This window comes from Polypterus senegalus, chromosome 9 (assembly GCF_016835505.1).
Source record: "Polypterus senegalus isolate Bchr_013 chromosome 9, ASM1683550v1, whole genome shotgun sequence".
Lineage (NCBI taxonomy): Eukaryota > Metazoa > Chordata > Cladistia > Polypteriformes > Polypteridae > Polypterus > Polypterus senegalus.
In genome coordinates this window covers 8,358,725-8,380,068 of record NC_053162.1, presented here as the reverse complement: position 1 = coordinate 8,380,068, position 21,344 = coordinate 8,358,725, and the positions used below count along the sequence as shown (strand labels likewise).

General features: G+C 39.0%; 1 protein-coding gene across 1 annotated transcript in view; it reads left to right on the top strand.

Annotated features, from left to right (window-relative positions):
* Positions 1–21,081, top strand: part of haus4 (HAUS augmin-like complex, subunit 4) — a 34,448-nt gene extending 13,367 nt beyond the window's left edge. The window contains exons 5-9 of the mRNA XM_039762680.1: positions 2,350–2,446; positions 9,245–9,390; positions 9,671–9,801; positions 13,009–13,077; positions 19,963–21,081. Coding sequence (XP_039618614.1) covers positions 2,350–2,446; positions 9,245–9,390; positions 9,671–9,801; positions 13,009–13,077; positions 19,963–20,146 — 627 coding nt within the window. The 3' untranslated portion in view covers positions 20,147–21,081. The remainder of the gene's footprint in view (positions 1–2,349; positions 2,447–9,244; positions 9,391–9,670; positions 9,802–13,008; positions 13,078–19,962) is intronic.
* The last annotated feature ends 263 nt before the right edge of the window (positions 21,082–21,344 follow it).

The following is a 21,344-nucleotide window of genomic DNA, read 5'->3' as shown; positions in this document are numbered from 1 at the left end:
AGTTTCTTCATGTGAGTGCAAACATGGGTTTTCACAAATTAATCTGATTGTCACACCAACGAGAGCCTCGTTACTGACAAGCACCAGCTCCGCACTACTCTTCATGCGATTGGTTGGCCCTCCACTCACACACTTCGATCCTGCAAGATGCAGTGCGTTATTTCATGGTAGTTACAAGAATGATGATCCACTTTTGACACTCAAAGCAAAGAAATAATAATTCTTTACATTTATATAGTGCTTTTCTTAGTGCTCAAAGCACTTTGCAAACTCCGCACAGCGGAGATCCGGGACATGAACCCATGTTCACCTTATTGCAAGGCAGCAGCAGAATTAGGAAGACTGCATTTGATGAAAACATACAAAAAGTTTGGAATTTTCTTTAAAACTCAAGCAAATTAAGCATTGATTGCTTTGTGGGACTACATAACAACTTTTTTGTAGAATGTAGAGCTCATTAATAACTTGCATTCGATATTCTTCAATTTTGAAAATTCTGTGTTTGTAATGTTAAACTGTCAGGCACAATATTATGCAGTACAGTACACTTGACGATTTTGTCAATTTCAAATTTTAAACGTTTTGTTTCACCAAATAAACAGAACAACTCTCACCTCTATATACCTTTATAGTACCTCAAACTTGATCCAAACGCAAAGCATGTGGACTGCCACATATTTATTTACAAAAACAAAGCACTGTATTGTATATATTTTACCAATAAATACAACTTATTTTTGTATAACGCTCTTCCCTGAATGCAGTCTCAGTTCTAGTGTAGATCATACTAATTACTAAATACAGAACTGGTACACAAAGTACATATTTGTTAAAACAAGGTAGAAACTAATTCAAAATAAATAGAAATCGACAAACAAATACATTATTACTAGATATGGCAGGTACTATTACAAGATATTACTAGATATAGCAGGTAGAAGACTAATTTGATAAAGGCACAATGATTTTCGGCCTTTTGTTATGATGAGTATGCTCATAAAAATATGAATTTGTATAAAACATGCCATTAAGTTTCCTAGCACTGATTACTAAAAAGGCACAATATAAAATACACTTATCATGTAAGACCAGTAACGGCAGACTGCACGATAACGTGCAGTGAATACACTTGACTTATAGTTGTCATCCTCTTTCTCTGTACGTTTAGCATTCGCTTGCTCAGAGGTTGATGTGCTTGCTGCTTCCTGAGCAGCTCTTCATTTCTCCAACCTAGCGGTCCGCTTCTTCCGTCAGCATCTTTTCACATTAAAACTGATTAAGTCAATGTTTGTGTTGCAATTACTTAGTACGTTTTCCTTAATTTTTCATTTAAGCTGGCACTTAAGTCTTCAGTCTACCTCAAGAATGATTTAAGATATGAAGAGATAGGGGAAGTGATGGCGAAGGTGGTAGGGATGAGAACGGCTTTCGTACGCATGAGCTGCATGGCCATCCTGCTGGCCGCTGCAGAGAGTTGATTCTACAATAAAATAAACTAAAAATAAAAAGAGTAATAAAAATCATCACCCTGAAAGTGAACAGTAGAGGTCACTTAGTACCGGTATTTGTTGTACCAAATTTCAGGTCAATATGTCAAATGTCATATTTTTGCGAGCTACAGGTGATTTAAAATCCTGGACAGACAAACGGACAGCCACCGTAGCATATTACATAAGAAGGCTAGCCTTTTGATATGTCTCAACATGTGAATAACATTATTAATAAAATGTAGATGTACCATATATCTTGGCTGCTCTGGCCTTGTTCCTTTATCTAAAATCTTCTTCGTAGTGTTGACCATTTGTTTTTAGTGTAGCACGGTTTCTAATGTTGTCTTCCATGCATGGAACAGACTTATAACAAGCATGCTGTATTTTCTTCCATTTAATCTTGTCAGTTCTTTTCTCCATCCATCCATTGTCTAACCTGATTATGCAGTATCATGGTCATGGCGTCTCAACAGCTACCTCGGCAACACTGGGCAGAGAGCAGTCTGGGACATGGCGCTAGTCAATCATGGGGCGAACTTGCTGACACTCCCTTATAGACGATCATTTATGGAACTGACGGTTAACCTAATAAAGTATATGCATCTTTGAATGCAATATGAAATTTGGAATAGCCAAAGACAAATGTGTATTTGTGAAGAATGGTGCCTGGCCTGTTTTTAAACAGTACTTTCCATAGGAATTTAAATGTAAGACAGAATAACAACTCTTTAAAAGTTTGTTTGCATAATTTCAATGAATACTGTTTAATTTGTTAAGCATCCATTTGCTCTGGTTTTGTATTCAACACAAATGTTACCTTACTATCCATCAAGTGTATGTTTTTACCTTTTTTTTTTAGGAAATAAAGAAAATGAAGCTGAGATTGGTGAAGGAAATTGAAGACCATTTGAAGAAAAAATGCTTTAATATCCTGTGTTTCTACCAACCAGATTGGGGTGAGAGAGAATGAGTTAAAATGGCAGTGGCTGAGGTAGCTCATTTAGGTGGTCCGTGAAACAGCTTTTAATTGTTTTTGTTATTTTGTGTTGCATTATATAAAGAAGTCCAATAAGACCTGGGGTATGTTCCAAACAGCAGGATTAGTGTGAAATCCAGTTAAAGTAAGTTGGGATGCATGGAAATCTGGCTAATTTGGTTTCAGAAAAAAATTGATATAGTCAAACTTATGTTCCTGGAACAGATTAAGGTAGAATTATATGATCTGCAAGGCCAGACCTGCTGATAACCCGTTAGCAGCGGTACCGCACGCACTGGTAATCCACCTGAAGCTAAGCATGTTTGGGACCGGCTAGTACTTGGATAGGAGATCATGTAGGAAAGGCTTGGGTTGCTGCTGAAGTGTTGGAGAGGCCAGCAGGAGGTGCTTACCCTCTGGTCTGCTGTGGGTTTCCTTTGCGTGCCTCGTATCCTTTCCAAAGCACTTCAGGTTAGTGGATTTGGTGATGCTTAAATTGACGCCACTAGTGTATGTGTGCTTTCATATTTACCCTGCGATGAATTGGCGCCCTGTCCAGGGATTGATGCTTGCTGGGACTGTTGTTAAGCTGGATGGATGGAATAATTAAACACATATAAAGAAGATTTTTCAGTGCTCCTTAAAGGTTCTGAAGAATCGGCATTCTAAACTTACAGCTGGTTTTACATTTATTACAGATGCTTTTTGTGTTGCAATTGATTACGTGGAGACAGAAATTGAAAGGACAGGAATTGGGGGTTGGTACATTTGACAAACACCTCATCGTATTCTGCTGTAATAAATGATTCCATCCAGGGTCGCGCCGTTAACAGCAAGCATCATGCACGAGGCAGGGACAATCTCTGGACAGGGTGCCAGCTCATCGCTACCACTGCACCACCATGCCTGATATTGTTTAATACATGCTTTAATACATTTCACAATAAAAATGATATCCAGTATACATATTAGTATTCTAAAATGTTCAGAGAGCTGTAATATCATGAATGTAATGTATTCATCTTGTAATCACTGCTTGCACGCTCCTGTCGGTTTAAGAGAAAACCTATTTACTAAGCACAGAACAATTAATGACTGGGTTGGGGGAATACGAAGCATTTAACATGCTATTTTAGTTACGATGGAGTTTGAGAAACTGTAGCAAATTAAACGTTGATTTTAACATGAAGTTTACAACATTCTTCTTTAATGACAAAATAAAAAAATGGACCTCCTCAATGCCTCATTTCATTGGTTTGGAGTCCAGCCCAGTAACCGCTTATCCCTTGTGCTTCACGTGATATCAACAAAAAGCGTACACTGAGAGACAGTAACTTAAGATTAAAAGTTCAAATAAAGAGAGTGAAAACATTATTAGGACAAGAATTTGCCTCATACTTGTCCATATCTGAAGGCTATTTAGTTCACTTGTGCAGTTTCAGAGACTGCTGCTAAATAATAAAGATACTCCAAATATGAATGTAAATGTAGTAACAGAAGGCAGGTCTACACTTCAAATGCTCATTCACGTTTGAGCACTTCCCGTTTTGTTCACAAAAGTGTTTTCCAGATGTGGTTTATTCAACAATATTTAAAAAAAAAAAAGTATTTTAACAATATATGTTTTTAAATTTTTATTTAAAACAACAGGCATTTAGTATGTCCAGCACACCACTGGATTACATGACATGCAGATTATGTGATACAGATAATGTGAGTTTTTAATTTGTGTTTCTGATATTGTTTGATAGTGTTTATTATTTTCATGTTCTGTGTGAAACCATGAGATTCATATTTTTTTCTCATCCATCACTTGAAACTGCATGGAATAAGTAATTCCTAATAATAATAATAACTTTATATATCACCTTATCATATATTTACATGCAACTCAAGGTGCTTTGTACAGATTAATCAACAGAAGCAAAGATATACCACATTTAATACTCTAGTAATTGTAATAAATGTAAATATACTAAATACAAAATCAGCCAGGTATTGTTAAGCAAACTTTAACCACTAAAGTGCAAAACAAACCTTCACTCTTATCAGAAAAAGTTTTTCAAATTAAAATATTTATACATTAAGGTTGACAATAGAACAACCAGATCTAATCTATTATAAAAAAAAATCCTGGGAGACGAGACGTGATCTTCTCGGAAGACAATTTGACGTCCCACAGGAGACACTTTTTAACGTCACGCGAGACAAGGCAGTGAGACAACATTTAAAACAAGTTCACGGACATCTAACCAAGAAGTTGTTGGAATGCTTTTGGCAGACAGACATCATGTGCTCCCAGCTCTTAAAACAACGACAAGCGAAAAGCAGAACACGCAGCTTGCCAGCAGCAGGAAGCCAGCAGATGATCCGACCGCTTCTCCTTAGCGTGCGTTCAGCCTGCATTTAATTTAGGATGTCGATGAAGTTCTTGATTCCTGTATGTGGTTGTTTTACCAGCTGACTCAGAGGAGGGAAAACAAAAAACTCCTATGATGGGTAATAGGAGAAAAATAAACCTCTGGAGGGTCACAGTTGGAAGACAGAAATGAGCATATCAAATAGTTAGGTCTGATGGTAATTGGTTTCTGCATCATGAAAGTCAGAATGAACTCCATCATCTGGCCACCCTCCCTCCACCTGGCACAGGTTTCCAAGTCTTCCTCGTTTCCTCCAGTACCCCAGGTGACTGGAGAATAAAGCACTCTGAGCATGTGTTGGGGAGACAAAAAAGCAATTGATTAATGCTGGGTACTTATTAACGCATCAAAGAGATTAACTTGAAATCGGACCACTATGTTGTGATAAAATTACTGGAAAGCCAGATTTAAAAAAAAAAAATGTTTTTTAGAATTTTTTGAAATGTTCCACATATTTAGCCTGGCATATTTCTATTGGTGAATTATTCCAAATTTTAGGTGCATAAGAACAGAGAGAGCAAAGCCGGGAAACAATGAGTAATGTCTTAAGAACAATTATGTTCGGTAGAATACCTAGTGCAGGGGTCCTCAATCCCAGTCCTGGAGAGCCGCAGTGGCTGCAGGTTTTTGTTCTGACCTGGTTGCTTAATTAGAAAGCAATTCTTGCCAATAAAGCACTAACAAGCTATGAAATTAAATTAACTCTGCTATGTCAGGTTATTCTCATATCCTAGATTTTCTTTCCCTTTCTATCATGCAAATGATTTGAAGGCTAAAATGTACGAGTAATTCTCAGTCCTTCACTTTTTTCTCTTCATTTTTCTTCCAAGTATTTCATTAAACCCAATAGTGCAGATAAATACACACAGGTGTAAATGTAAATAAGCTAAATGGAGAAATGCTGCTCTCTCTTGTCATTTGCATGTTATTGATAATAAGGAGCAATTAAAATAGCTGTTTAAGACAAAATTAAGCAATAAGGGCTCAAAATCACTAAAGTGAAGTAGAAGTGTTACTTTAGCAATAAGTGCTTTTTATTAAGCAACTGGGTTGGAGCAAAAACCTGCAGCCACTGCGGCTCTCCAGGACCGTGATTGAGGACCCCTGACCTAGTGGGTACTTGGTAGTCTTTTGGCCAGAGTACCCCTGCAATTTTATGTCTCCAACTTCTCTGGTGTTTTTTTTTTTTTTCTCTTTATTTTCAGATATTGTATGATGGACACCTGTTGTTTTGGCTCATTTTGTATCTCACTATTGTTTGGCTGATAATTAAGGAAAAAGAAACAATTAAGGGGTCAGAGTCTTGAAGAGCGAATCAATTAAATTGAATTCAAAAGAAGTTAATTAGCAAAAACAGGTCACTCATTAAGAAAATGGTCAGAATGAAAACTTGCAGCCACAGTGGTCCTCCAGGACCGCAGTTGGCAACCCCTGCCTTAACCTATGACCTCTCAATGAAATGAATGAATATCCACATGTCAAATTGAATAAGGGGGAATCCTCCCCATTCCCACCCTGCACTTAATGAAACAATAGAGTTACTTTGCAAGTTGAAATTTGCCAAGGGACAAATTTTGTGCTATCAAATCTCATGCCTAAGTCAAAAGTAAGAAATAGTGTGCTGCATTAAATTGCAGTGTTAAAAGTCTAATCAACTGTCTTTTCAGGAGCCAAGTCACAGACGGACCTGTGGGAGTCTTAATCTGGCCTTGTTTAGTACTTATTCATTTTTATTCTTACCTAATTTATTTTTTCTAAGAATTTCCTTGACATAGCGCTGCTGCCTCGCAGTTAGGAGACCCGGGTTCGCTTCCCAGGTCCTGCATGGAGTTTGCATGTTCTCCTCGTGTCTGTGTGGGTTTCCTTCGGGTGCTCCGGTTTCCTCCCACAGTCCAAATACATGCTGGTTATTTGCATTGGTGATCCTAAATTGTCCCTAGTGTGTGCTTGGGGTGTGTGTGCCCTGCGGTGGGCTGGCGCCCTCCCTGGGGTTTTTTTCCTGCCTTGTGCCCTGTGTTGGCTGGGATTGGTTCCAGCAGACCCCCATGACCCTGTAGTTAGGATATAGCAGGTTGGATAATGGATGGATGGATTTCCTTGATAATTTGTAGAGCACATAAAGCTACATTCTCTGTACGAAAATGTGCTATAGAAATGCATTTCGTCATTGTTGTTATAAAAAATATTTTTGGGAGGAGTAAGTTTGTGTTTGATGTGTAAAATGCTAGATTAATGTGAAATTATTTAAACTTTTTTTTCCTACAGTGCCATCTGTTTGCTTCTGAGCTGACAGTGTTCTTGGATGGAAAATGTTTGAAGGGAGGAGGTGTGAAGTTGACGGGGAGTTGAGGCTGGTGGTGTTCCACAGATATAGACCTGTATAAATACGGTTTCTGTTTTCTGGCAAAGGAGGGTGAAATGGAGATAAAATAGCCCTGTTGTCACACAACAACAACATTTATTTATATAACACATCGTCATACATGAAAGTAGCTCAAAGTGCTTTGTAACATTAATAGCTAAACAGAGTTACAAATAGAAATTTAAAAAGAACGGTTATCTGTATCAATAGAGAGTCTTAATGTCCAGCATAACTAGCAATAACGGTCTGATGGTTAGGGAGGGGCGGCAAGGTGGCGCAGTGGTAGCGCTGCTGCCTCGCAGTTAGGAGACCTGGGTTCGCTTCCCGGGTCCTCCCTGCGTGGAGTTTGCATGTTCTCCCCGTGTCTGCGTGGGTTTCCTCCGGGCACTCCGGTTTCCTCCCACAGTCCAAAGACATGCAGGTTAGGTGGATTGGCGATTCTAAATTGGCCCTAGTGTGTGCTTGGTGTGTGGGTGTGTTTGTGTGTGTCCTGCGGTGGGTTGGCACCCTGCCCAGGATTGGTTCCTGCCTTGTGCCCTGTGTTGGCTGGGATTGGCTCCAGCAGACCCCCGTGACCCTGTATTCGGATTCAGCGGGTTAGACAATGGATGGATGGTTAGGGAGGACAGGAAAATAAAAACTTGGTGGGATGTTGGAGAATATAAACCTGTGGGATTCCAATGCCAAAAGATCGCTCAGACCCCTCTGGACATTTTACAGTCCATGAATGTGTCACTAACAACAGCATTGCTCTTGTGGAGGTTTCTTCATCTTCCCAGCATCTCAAGTGGCTGCAGCACACTTAGGCCGTGTTGCAATATTGCATTGCAATAATCTTGACGGCTAAAGACAAAAGCATATACTGTACTAACTTTTTAGCACCTTGCAGTGATATGCAGTTGTGTTCTTGATAGCTGAAAGAGTGAAGACTGAAACTGATCAGGCTTTAATCATTTTGAGTTGGATCAGAACTCTGTGATTGAACTTTTTAAAGAGCCCATACAGTAGTTTCGATTTTATATAGTACTAAAAGTCTCAAAAAATGATAGTAAAGATTGATAGTAAAGACTGATAGATTAATTTCATAATTTCACGTCCCGCGAGACAAGACTTTATGCAAAGAGATTTGGAAAAGTCCCGCCCACATCTAAAACATTTACAACCACACACACGGTTCAATTATTTCTCATTCGTGTGAATGCTATTGTCAGACACAGTTCATGTAGACAGAAAAAAACGATATTCATTCACGCTCAGTTATATGTTGCGTTGTCACGATGCATTTCCAAACATGGCATCAAAATACAATGGGATATCGACAAAAAAATAATTCCAAATATTGTTGTTACTGAAGTGTTACAGTAAAAGTATAACTTTAAAAAGTATTTTGAGTGTGAATTTCAAAGCCAAAAAGAACAAAAACGTAGAACGCAACCAATACCTCTAACGCAACATGAAACATAAATGCAGAGCTGGTTAGAGATTTTGAAAGTACTAAAATTCAAAGGTCTCGAAAAACTGATAGTAAAGATTGCAATAGCGCTAACAAACGGAAATTATTACTTGGTGAAGTTACAGAACAGCAAAAAGAGATCAAATATATGGACATAGGTAATATGACATAAGCGTGTAGATATTGTTCAGCTTTAAACTTTAAGTCGGAGACCGGTTGTTTGTCTAATTCGTGTTTCTTCCAAATGAAGAGGCGTATCTGCGAGAATTAAAAGATTGGTTGTTTGGTGAAAATAACATCCACATACGCGAGCGGCAGAGACGAGAAGTTGCTGGCGCATAGAGCAGGCAGGGGGGTTGGCGAGCGAAGTCCCCTAGTACCTTTAAATTAACCTCTTTAAACGAGTAAATTGGCAATCAAAAATGTTTGAGGTGGTCTGTTACTTTTATCAAATAATTGCATCTTCTTTTTCGCTGTGTCAAGGCAGACAATGAAAATACCTTAGCTGTATTTATATAATTGACTTTCTTTTTAAATGACCAGAAGGGGAAAGTGAGAGCATGAAGACTGTGAAATCGTCAAGATTGCCTGAATATCTTGAAAACGAGAGCAAAAGATTGGAGAGTTTGAAGCAAAGGAAGAGAGAAAACACCATCCTCCTTCAGAAACAAACACATTGTTACTTAAATGTGAGTTTCCTTGTCTCATACAAACTCAAATCTTCACTTGCTTATATTCAGTTATTTTCTTAATTCCATAGACCACAGAATCATTTACTAGGTGTCTGGCGGTTTTAATGGATTTATTATAACTTATTTATAGGACATTAGTTTGTCTGTTAGTGGGGTTTTCTCCTTTCTTTTTCTCTCTAACGTTTAAAGGCATATTATACTTTATTTCTTGTCTACACTTATTGTTACACTTTTTATTTTTCATACTCAAGTTGTTTCTTTCACTGTTTCTCTATAGAAGCTGTTGGCATGCTTAAATATCCTCCAGACACTTATCCTTGTTCACAGACTGCAAACTCAGAATGAACTGGATCGAAAGAAGACGCAGTATCTGGAGGCCAAATGTCAGATAATGATTTTGAAAATCAGGTCAGCATTTCTAAAAAAAAAAAAAAAAAAATTATAAAGAGCAAAGTGGATAAGGCTGCTGTTATAAAAATAAGGTGTTCTGGTGTAAACCAGCTAGAGAAAATTTTGAGTTTGTAAATTGTAATTGGGAAAATGAGTATGTTCCATTATGATAAGGATGAACCTTCTATGGAGTTCGGTCAAATGTTTTAGAACACCTCAGTTTTTTCAGTTTTTATGGACACTGCATGCCATTTAATGTCTTAATGTTTCATGAAATCAAGGCATAGAACAAATAAAGAATAGTAAATAAAAATAAGTCAAGGAATCATTAAGTGTACAAAGTTTTATTCAGATTTTTGATTCCTCAAAGTAGCCCCCTTGTTCTGATATAACAGCCTTTTGATTCAGAATGCCAGTCACTCTGTGCAAGTCAACAACTGTCCCTCCAGCAAAAGAACACCAGACCATCACACTTCCTCCTCCATGAATGACAGTTGGTCTCGCACACTGTGGAACTGTCCTGTCATCAACGCGATGGTGTTCAAACTCACTGCGTGGTGAACTGAAGATTTCAAATTTGGATTCATCGTTCCATAAGACTTTCTTCCAGTCAGCCGGTACTTCAAGGCCCCATTTTGTCCTTTAAGGATCTTTCTGCCACTCACCCCGTCAAACCTGCAGCACAAAGTCTCCTCTTCATAGCTAGTAACCCTCAGAAGCTTGTCTTCTGATTGGCTTGTGAGTTTCCTCCTATCAGAGTTTCTTGCAATTTCCAGTTGCCTTTGGATTGTGTAGGACACCACTGGACTCACTGACACTTTGATTTTTTTTTTTTTTGGCAATCTCTCTAAATGAAAGGTCAACACTTCTAATGGTAATCACACTCTCTCTCATTTCATTTGTTAATTGCCATTTTCTTGCCATTGTCGCTGGAATGTTGTCCAAGTACTACTTCAGATGCTATAGTAACACAGTCTGCTCCAACTCTGCTTTAAGACAGTCAGAGGGTTTTTCAGTAATCAACAGAAGTTGGGACACCTGTGCAAATTGTGTGCTTCAACTTGTGAGGCTTCATTTACTTTTAATTGCTGCAGAACATATGGAGGTTGTAACCTATTAGTTGTTCCCTGAAGAACGTACATTTGTAATATTCTAAAATGTACTCTTTTCGGTTTTTGTTAACCTAAACAGTAAATTTATACCATTGACTGTTTACTGATGACCTTTTCACCATTTTAGGTCATTCGTTGCAGTTCAGCTGATTAAATTTGAAGAAAAACTGGAAAAACTGAGATGCTTTAAGACTTTTGATCTGTAGTGTATATGCTTAGGATACCTCACAGTAATGAAAAAAGCATCTATTTTAAAAGAATAGTTTCCAAAAATCTAAACTGTTTGTTTCCTACCTTGAGAAATTTTATGGTTGAGAAGAAAATAGATTTCAGGTAAATTGTATCATTATGGGTGGGCTGGCGCCCTGCCCAGGGTTTGCTTCCTACCTTGCACCCTGTGTTGGCTGGGATTGGCTCCTGCAGACCCCCGTGACCCTGTAGTTAGGATATAGTGGGTTGGATAATGGATGGATGGATGTATCATTATGTTTTAGTAAAGAAAAAAAAAAGTTATAATACAGGAAAATCCAGTGAACTATAAAATGTCAATGCAAACAAAATGTTTCTAATGCAGCACTTTCAAAGCTAAGTTGATCAGCAATGTAAACCCATGCAAATTAATTTATTTATTTTCTGATTTCAGTACAAACTGTTGGGAGCCATGTGTAGGCTAGTAAAATTACTAGGAGTATTTTTTAATATTCCATATTCACTGACTGAGCAAATGGTGACTTTACAGCATTTATGATACAACTGCTTACATTTCTTTTGCTTTTCCAAATGGAGCACAGGCAGGTCAAGTGACGTGCTCTTGGTCACACAGTGTTAGTAGTGAGACTTAAACTCATAACATCACTACACTATACTTATGCATGCAGTTCTTTAATCAGCCAATCATGTGGCAGTGGCTCAGTGTTTAAGGTCATGCAGATACTGGTCAGGGGCTTCAGTGAAAGTTCATATCAAACACCAGAATGGGGACAATAAAATGTGATCTCAAGCCTGTCATGATCGTAGGTGCCAGAAGGGCTGGTTTTAGTAGTTTGTAACTGCTGATCTCCTGAGATTTTCACACATAACAGTCTTTAGAGTATACTTACTTACAATGGTGCAATGAGCAGCAGCTCTGCAGACTGAGACACCTTGTTGATAAGGGAGCTCGGAGGAGAATGGCCAGACAGGTTTGAGGTGACCGAATGGTTATCTGAGTTACTGTATACCCTGTCTATATAGCTGTAGTGAGCGAGCACAAAAGTATCTCTGGACGCACAACTCGTCAAAACCTTAAGGCAGATGGGCTGTAACAGCAGAAGACCACATTGGGTTGGTTCCACTCCTGTCAGCCAAGAACAGAACGCTGAGGCTGCAGTGAGCACAGGCTCACCAAAACTGGACAGTTGAAGAGTGGATAAGTGTTGCCTGATGTGATGAATTTCAATTTTTGCTGAGACACCCAGACAGTAGAGTCAGAATTTGGCACCAACAACATGAGTCCGGGCTGGTGGTGGCGGGGTAATGGTGTTGGAAATGTTTTCTTGGCACACTTGAGCCCCATTAATACCAGTCAATCATTGCTTGAATGCAACTTCCTGTTTAAGTATTGATGCTGACCATATGCATCCCTTTATGGCCACAATTTACCCATCTTCTTATGGCCACTTTCAGCATGATCATGCACCATGTCACAAAGCAAAGTGGCTTCATGAACATGACAGTGAGTTTCATGTTCTTCAGTGGCTTTCTCAGTCACCAGATCTGAATCCAAAAAAACACCTTTGGATACGGTAGAGCTGGAGATTCACAGCATGAATGTGCTGCTGACAGATTTGCAGAAATGGTGTGATACAATCATGTCAACATGTATCGGAGTCTCAAAGGAATGTTTCCAACATCTTGTGGAATCCATACCACGAAGAATTGAGGCTGTTTGGAGAGCAAAAGGAGGAATTAGTATAGTGGTCCTAAGAGTCTGCTCAGTGAGTATAGGCTGTTAAATCAAATTTGCAAAGTAGTAAAAATGTTTGTTTTGTGTTAGAATTTCTTTAACCTTTGGGTGTGGTGTATTTTTATTATAACAAACACTAATTTGTTTTTGTTTGAATCTACCCAACAGAATGGAGATGGTGAAACTCCAGATGGACATTTATACACCTAAGAAAATAGCTGTGCACCGCACTATCAGGTGATGAACTTTACAAGCGTGTTATAGTGACTGTGTAAAGCACATTAAAGTTTACTTAAATTGAGTTATTTCCATTTCGGTGTGGTGGCGCAGTGGGTAGGACTGCTGCCTCGCAGTTAGGAGTCCTGGATTCGTGTCCCGGGTCCTCCCTGCGTGAAGTTTGCATGTTCTCCCTGTGTCTGCGTGGGTTTCCTCCCACAGTCCAAAGACATGCAGGTTAGGTGCATTGGCGATCCTAAATTGTCTCTAATGTGTGCTTGGTGTGTGTGTGTGCCCTGCGGTAGGCTGGCGCCCTGCCCCGGGTTTGTTTCCTGCCTTGCGCCCTATGTTGGCTGGGATTGGCTCCAGCAGACCCCTGTGACCCTGTAGTTAGGATATAACGGGTTGGATAATGGATGGATTTATTTTCCTGTATTTCTAATGTCAGATTGTTAGAACAATCAGCATCAGCGTATTAGGACAGCTTACAGTAGCTATTAGCTCAACTAACAGGCTTGGTGGATTGAATGGTTTCCTCTCATTTGTTAAATTTCTTATGTTTTTATGGGGGGGAAAAAAAAACAGTTCCCTTAATTTTCAAACAGTGCACTTTATAGCATATTCAGAAATAGGAAATTAGTAACTAGTACAGTTTTCTGTAATGTGAATTTTTCTTTGTCTTTTAAAAGGTTATGTTTTCCTAGTTTAAGTTTTTGCTTCATTTTTTTTTAAAGTAGGCTTAATTTCCTAAGTATTATGTTCATCCCAGGAAAAATCTGCCAAAAAACTTTTTTTCAACAAAATAAAATGTATTGCAGTACAATCCCTGTTAACTGGCCTCGCATTAACCGGCTGACGGATTAGCCGGACTGTTAAAATAATTTTTTTTTTTTATTCCTGAGTTCTTCTTTATATTATATTGTATGTATGCACTTCCTTCTTTCCTGGAAGGTAAGAGGTATTTTAAAGCCAGCAAACAACAAAACAGTGTTCAAATTAAATAAAGTGCAGTGTATCAAAAAGTCTTCTTTAAATAAATAATCCATTAAAATGAGTGAATTAGTGGAGGTTAAAATCCATTAGTAAAAAAAATATAAGTCCTTTAAAAACAACGCAAACAAGGTTAAAACAATGGCTGTAAGCAGTCTCTTAAAATCCAAAGCATGGCGCCTTCTTCTTTCTACCTGGCGGCTCCCCTGCTTCTCCCATCGAGCTTTGCAACAGGGGAGTCGCCCTACCTGCAGTTGCAGCTGCCTTCCGCACTGGTCCGGTTGCCCTCCAATCCATGGCTACGTTGGCTCCATCTGGACCGAGACTTGGGTTCTTTCCCCAGTGGGCGCTCATGCTGGGGCTAAACCAGCCCAGAGACTCCACGACTGCCACTGCCTTTTGACGGCCAGTTGTCTTCAATAGTAGTCACTGCAGCTCCGTGATCGCTCAAGCTGGATGATCGGCCACACATACCACGACCCCTCGCTACACCGCAAGTGTGGTGACTATTTATTTAAAAAGTGGCCTTTTTGACTTGAGCTGTGGACCCGCTACACCACACTGTCCAGTCGTTGTACGAGAAAAAAAACCTGTGTGTGAAATCGTAGATGAATGAAGCCTTCAGAAACGTCGAAGAGGTACAGTACATACCTTAAAAATATTTTTCTACATGAAAATAGGTATGCGTCGGATTAACCGGCAAAACGGCAACCTGCCATGGGTCCAGTCCTGAGGTGGCCGGTAAAAAGGGACTGTACTGTACTTGTAAAAGAAACATGTATTTATTTTGATGTTTTGGTATTTACAGTAGAAAAGGTCTGTCAAGTGTCCACCACTGTACTTTTTGTGACGTATTTTGAGACAAGTCACCAGCACACAGCCCGACATCTCAATCAAGGCAGTAGACACGTGTTCCCCTGCACTTCTCTTATTTTTTCAGTTGCTTGCATTTGAGAGGGTAGAATGTTGAGGCCTGATCCATATGATCAATGCGCCCCTTGTGTTATTGTAGCCTACCTCAGCCAGTGACATCCACATTTCCCCGGACAAGACATTGACAGTTGTCACATCGTGAAAAGCGCTTGTGGGGTGTGATAAGAAAGACTCAAAGACATCATAAAGATTTGGGGCAGCCACCCATATATTGTTTTTCTTGGCTGCAAAAGTTAATTTAAAGTAGCACGATGTGCCTAAAACAGAGTCCAGAACAGAATTGTTTGCATGGAGACAAGGTGGCGGTTTTAATTAATAAAACAGGAAATTACATCATTGGCGCCGGAACCAGAAGTGATGTCTTCATGACCAGAAGTGGTGTCATCGTCAGTGCCGGAACCAGAAGTGACATTTTCTTGACCGGAAGTGAAGTCATTGTCGGCCCCGGAACCAAGTAGGATTTCTCGAGAACAGTCTGGAAGAGACTGAGAGGGACAGTTAGCTCCCTGGTCTGGCATATAATTACCATTTTGTAGGCCCTTTAGCTGTTTCCCATGCGCATGTGTGTGACAGGGGCTAATGTCTTGCTTGTCCTTTTATTCAATCCCAATCCTTTTTGTCACACAGCTACTGTCACACCAAGCTTCACATGACCAAATTCACCAGGCACATCCTGGCGGTTCAGTTGTACAGTGCCGTATGTATCATGAATCAGTTACACTTTCCATGTTGTCTGATGACCAATTCATATCTTCATCACTATTGCTCAAGTTAAACAGTGGTTCAGTTTCAGTCCGTTCTAAAACTGCCCCGTTGGCTTTTTGTTTGCCATTGTGGTTTTAGTAGGTCTGGGAATCAATTAAAAAAAATGAATCGCATAAATGTATGTAACTAATCGTGATTAATTCCATCTAACATAAAACATGTCATTATTAAACTAATACATAAATCATGAAGTAAATATACCTGAATCACAAATTTAGTGTAGAATCAACACAAAGGAATTAAAAAACAAAAAATGCCGTAGATTAAACTTAAACAATGACTGTAAAACCTGAACCTTTAACAAAATACTACTTGAGCAGGTACAGCCTGAATTTGAATGCCTTCCTAAAAGGCAAGTTGAACAGAAGACAAAAAGAAAATGAGGACAAAATATCAATTATCAGACTGGCATAAGCAGCAGATACAGATTTGTGAAATTAAACGATCCAAACAACTGTTGACATTGAATGCATTGCTTAAGACCAATTTTAATTGAAAGAATAATACATTAAAACTTGTGTTAAAACTCCACAAATACTATCCTTAAGTGTTCATCATCATCAACAAACAGTAATTATACTCTGCACAAGTGTTTTTCAACTGATGTCCTGTGGAAATAATGGTGTAGTGCCGCAGGGTCCTGACGTAAGAGAAATACGCTCCTCAGGTGGTCAGAACCTGTCTGAGGGGGAGTCGACTTCCTTCGAGAAGCCGACATAAAAGCAGCTCTGTGATCACCTTAACTTTAATCACACTCAGACTCTTCTAACCACTGTATACTGTTTTTCGTTTCAGTGTTACGGTCCAGAAGCATGCAGTTCTTTCACTGCTGCTCCCCTCTACTCACTCATTCACACTCATTCACTCTGTGTTGTTCAAGCACACCACGCTGCTTTTTCTCATCTGCATCTGAGCCGCAGCCGCCCCATGTGACTCCTGTGCTTCACCACCACCGGCAAGCAAAAGCAGTTCTGTTCCAGCACCTTCCATACTCAAACCTATCGCTTGCGCTCCTTCCACCCTTTTTCTTGGGACTTCCTCCTCTCGCTCAGATGTTTCATTTGTATAATGCACTGCGCCTTCTATAAGCACAGTGCTCAGTAGCTATTCCCAGCCTGATCATTGCAGTATTATTGTTTCGTAATGTTAAAAAAAAAAAAAGTGTGTGTGTGTGTATATATATATATATATATATATATATATATATATATATATATATATTTTTTTTATTTATTTATATATATATATATAAATATAATAATGAAAATTATCCCTCACCAAATTACTGCCTGAGGCGTTTGTCTCATGGCCAGCCCTGTATGCGGCAATATTTTTTAACGTGTTAAACAGGCCACATTAATCACAAAAATTGAACACATTAACTTTCCTAGGCCAAGTTTTTAGTTGGAGGCTCTGCTTCCCTTATGAGTTACTTACCTTACAGTAAGTAGAACAATGCATGGAAATATTTATATTTTGCAGCATGATGTTATTTCATCCACTAGATGGCAGCAGAATACTGTCCCATGAGTTATTTAGGCTTTATGTAAAGTGGAACACAGTTCGATTGACCATAAATGTGTAGGATTCTGAGCCCATGTCATGCCAGAGTTAACTCCGAGGATGTTAATCATAATGTACCATGGTACTTGGTCTTCTTGAACCAATATGTTGATCTTTCAGTTTCTGCCCATACCACTCTGAAAAGTTAAGCTCTATCAGACTGGGGAAAGGAGCTTTTGCAACAAAATCTTGATTGGACTGACTAAAGTCTGGGCTTTGACTAGGCCAAGTAGGAACTGCTCCTTTTTTGCTTTTAAACCACTCAAGTGTGAATTTTGGCTGTTTAGTTTTTGATTATTATAATACACTAAAGTGTAATCTTCTCGCATACCCCAGGAGATCTTTTGGGCTGAAGCAAGATGTGCTATAGAAAGACAACACCATAGACTCTTTCTGCCATTACAGTGATTCACAATAAAGCTCAGCATATTTGCGGTCATGTACTGTTTTTTTTTTTGGTCAAACATAGTGACTACTATTTAGACAAAAAAAGACGATTTTGGTGTCATTGGACCTTTTGATCGTCTTCCACTTATTTCCCAAGTCTATACTTTGGTAACCTGTAACAATGCATTTTGTTTTGCCAATTGTGAAATGCTGTTTTCCTATATGTACTTCTGCTGTGCCAGCCATGAATGACAGTTATTCTTGTAAATGTATCACAGGCTTGAATGGCCAGGGTGCTTTTTTTTTCCCCAAACCAGGCCCCAAAGGTTTGGTGCTTTTCAGGCATGATATAGTTTCTTAATTTCTTTATACAGTGGACAACACTGTACTTTAAAATAAAGGTGATGTAATTTTGAGGAAAAAACAAAGGGGCGGGCACAGTGACGCAGTGGTAGCGCTACTGCCTCACAATTAGGAGACCCTGGTTCGCTTCCCGGGTCCTCCCTGCGTGGAGTTTGCATGTTCTCCCAGTGTCTGTGTGGGTTTCCTCCCATGCAGGTTAGGTGGATTGGCAATTCTGCATTGGCCCTAGTGTGTGCTTGGTGTGTGATTGTGTTTGTGTGTGCCCGGGATTTGTTCCTGCCTTGTGCCCTGTGTTGGCTGAGATTGGCTCCTGCAGACCCCCGTGACCCTGTGTTCGGATTCAGCGGGTTGGAAAATGGATGGATGGCTGGACTTTGCAATATGTTATTCAACAAAAAATGAACAGATATGCCATTTCTGTCCGTGGAAAAGCTAAGTTCACCCTCGGTTCTAATAGCTGGCATTACCTTTTCAAGTCGACATTTAAGCGACTGGTGCAGAATACTTTCAGGTGTGTGATGTCACATTTCAAATCCCACCCACAGTATTTTGCTGGAATTCAGACCTGGGCTTTGAACTCTGCATTTTTTTTTCTTTTCAGGCATTCCATGGTGGATTTATTGATATATTAAGGGTCGTTGTCATGTTGCCAAGTTGCCAAGTCCAGTTTTGGTTAAGCTTCACTCTTCTAATAAATGGTCTTGCATTATCCTCAAACACCACCTGGTACAATGAACTATTTATGGTTTATTCTATGATGATGAACTGCCCAGGCCCTGTTGTAGCAAGGGAGCCCCAAACCAGGACATTTCCACCACCATGCTTTACAGTTGGTCTCCGGTTCTTCTGGTCAAATGCTGATTTTGGTTTTTACCAAGGAAGTCTTCTGGTGCTGAGGCCAAAAAACTCAAATATATTTGAATCAGCTGTGCTGAGCACATTGTTCAAGAAGCTCTCGTCTTTGCCTGGGTGTTTAATGAGCAACCTTTAGCCTTGCCCTGCTGTCCTACCTGGACAGTAAAGGTGTCTTCCTCACACACTTCCCATGTGGTTGTAATCTGTGCAGCCTCTTTGTAATGGTAGACTTCTACACTTTGATATCAACAGAGGCAAGAGCTACTTAATCTTGTGATGATGATAGTGATAATATATTTAAGTTCACCTTTCAAGGTACCCAAGTACAATGGAATAAAATAAATTAAAAAAAAGAAAAGAAAGACAAAAGTAATATGTAAGAAAAACCATATACAGGGTGGTCCAGATCTAATTATGCAGATCCAGATCGTCTGGATGACTTTGATTTATGTGGGGACGATTCCAGTTTGGTGTGAAGACGATTCTTCATGTCGTCAGTTCGCATATTTCATCGATGGTGTGGGATTTTTGGGGTGATTTTCTATGTAATAAATTTAATAAGTTATAGCGTAATGAAAATTGCATAATTAGATCTGGACAACCCTATACACATTATGTATAAATATTTACAAACATACATATACAAATGCCATAAAGGTAATCATAAAATGAATTAAAAAAAAGAAATTCTGGGGTTCTTTTAGACTTTTTTTTACAATCAGGCTGAACTTGCTGGGATGGCCTGGCTTGCACAAGTTGGCAGTTGCTTCTCCACTCGTAAGATGATCTTTCAGACAGTGGAATGGTTGATTTACAATTGTTTGGCGATCTTTTGAAATCCCTTCTGAGACTCCCAGGCTCCTATATAACCTTCTCTCTGAAGACCTTAAAGACCTCTTTCAATCTTGTTAATATAATTAATTGGTACCACAACTAAAACGTAACATGTCTGTGGTTTTAATATCCCCCTCCCCTTGAGGATCTCTGTAAAGAAAACTCAATTTAAAAAATGTTTTCAATATTACTTTTATTTCCTCTTTCTTTCTTCAGGAACACCTTAGAATCTGCTTTAATGTCCGAGAAGATGGAACATGAATCTCTTGAAAGAAAACTGTCTTCATTTGAAATTCTTGGTCAGGACTTTGAAGCTCTGGTGAAGGAATACTCCACTCTTCGTCAGTCCATAGAGAACAAGAAGTGGGCTTTGCAGGAATTCTCTCAGTACAGCAAGTGAAGTGGAAAACCAACACCTGAAATCATTATCTGGCCATCTTGGTATATGAGGGAGGGCTGTGATTTAAAAAGCTTTTTGGTATAATGAGTGAACATCTAACAAGGAATCCATGGCACTGTTTATTAATATATATATTTTTAATTACAGTATCTAACATGTGACTGATGGTAACATGGGATTAGTTGCTTAGCAGAAATGTTTTCAACTCTGTTTAAACAACGTAGTTCATGTTGTATTTGCAGTAGCTGGCCTTTGCTTGTTCTAGCTGTGCTATAATTTCATTAAGTTAGTTGCAATGATAAATATGAAAAGCAATGCATTTACTTTATGGTAAGCTTCTGTAAACTAAGATATGCTGATGTTTTAATGAAAAAGAATATACTTTTTCCTTAGTTGTTGTGCACTAATCTGACAAATGTGCAGACTCTTGCCAAAAGGCCAAGCAGCAGCACACAGTTTGGGGATATGTGTGGCTGGAACATAACTGCATTGCTTCAGCTGTTAGTTTGAGTCTCCTTTCTGAAACACTGGATGGACTTTGTCAGTCAGGTGAGTACTGAGATCCCTTAGTACCTTGAGTTTACCCTGTGGTTTCTGTTTTTCTTTTTCTAAATGGGTACCACTATACTGGAGGTGTCAAAGGCAAATCCTGGTGGGCTGCAGTGACTGCAGGTTTTCACTTCCACCACTCTGTTAATTACTAGCCAATTACTACTGGTAACATTTTTTGACCTTAATTTTAATTGGCTTGCTTTTTAGCCTCCTTAACTGTGAACATGACTTGGGTTTGGAATTCTATTTGGTTAAGCCCGAGTCAGACTTGGGTTGATGGGAAATATTATGCTTTACAATGGAAAACACCAAATAACTCATGGAACAGTATTCTTCTGTCATCTGTGGATGAAATAACATCATGCTGCAAAAAAAAAAAAAAATCATGAATCTCTGTGTGTTATGACACTTTATGGTATCTCTTTGGTAAGTCATCAGTATTGATTAGTTGATTATCTCCAGAGGTGGGTAGAGTAGCCAAGTAAGAGTAGCGTTACTTCAAAATAATATTAACTCAAGTAGAAGTAAAAAGTAGTCATCCAAAAAAATGACTCAAGTAAGAGTAAAAAAGTATTTGGTGAAAAGACTACTCAAGTACTGAGTAACTGTTTGATCATGATAAATGATTTATTTTTTAGAAATGTTG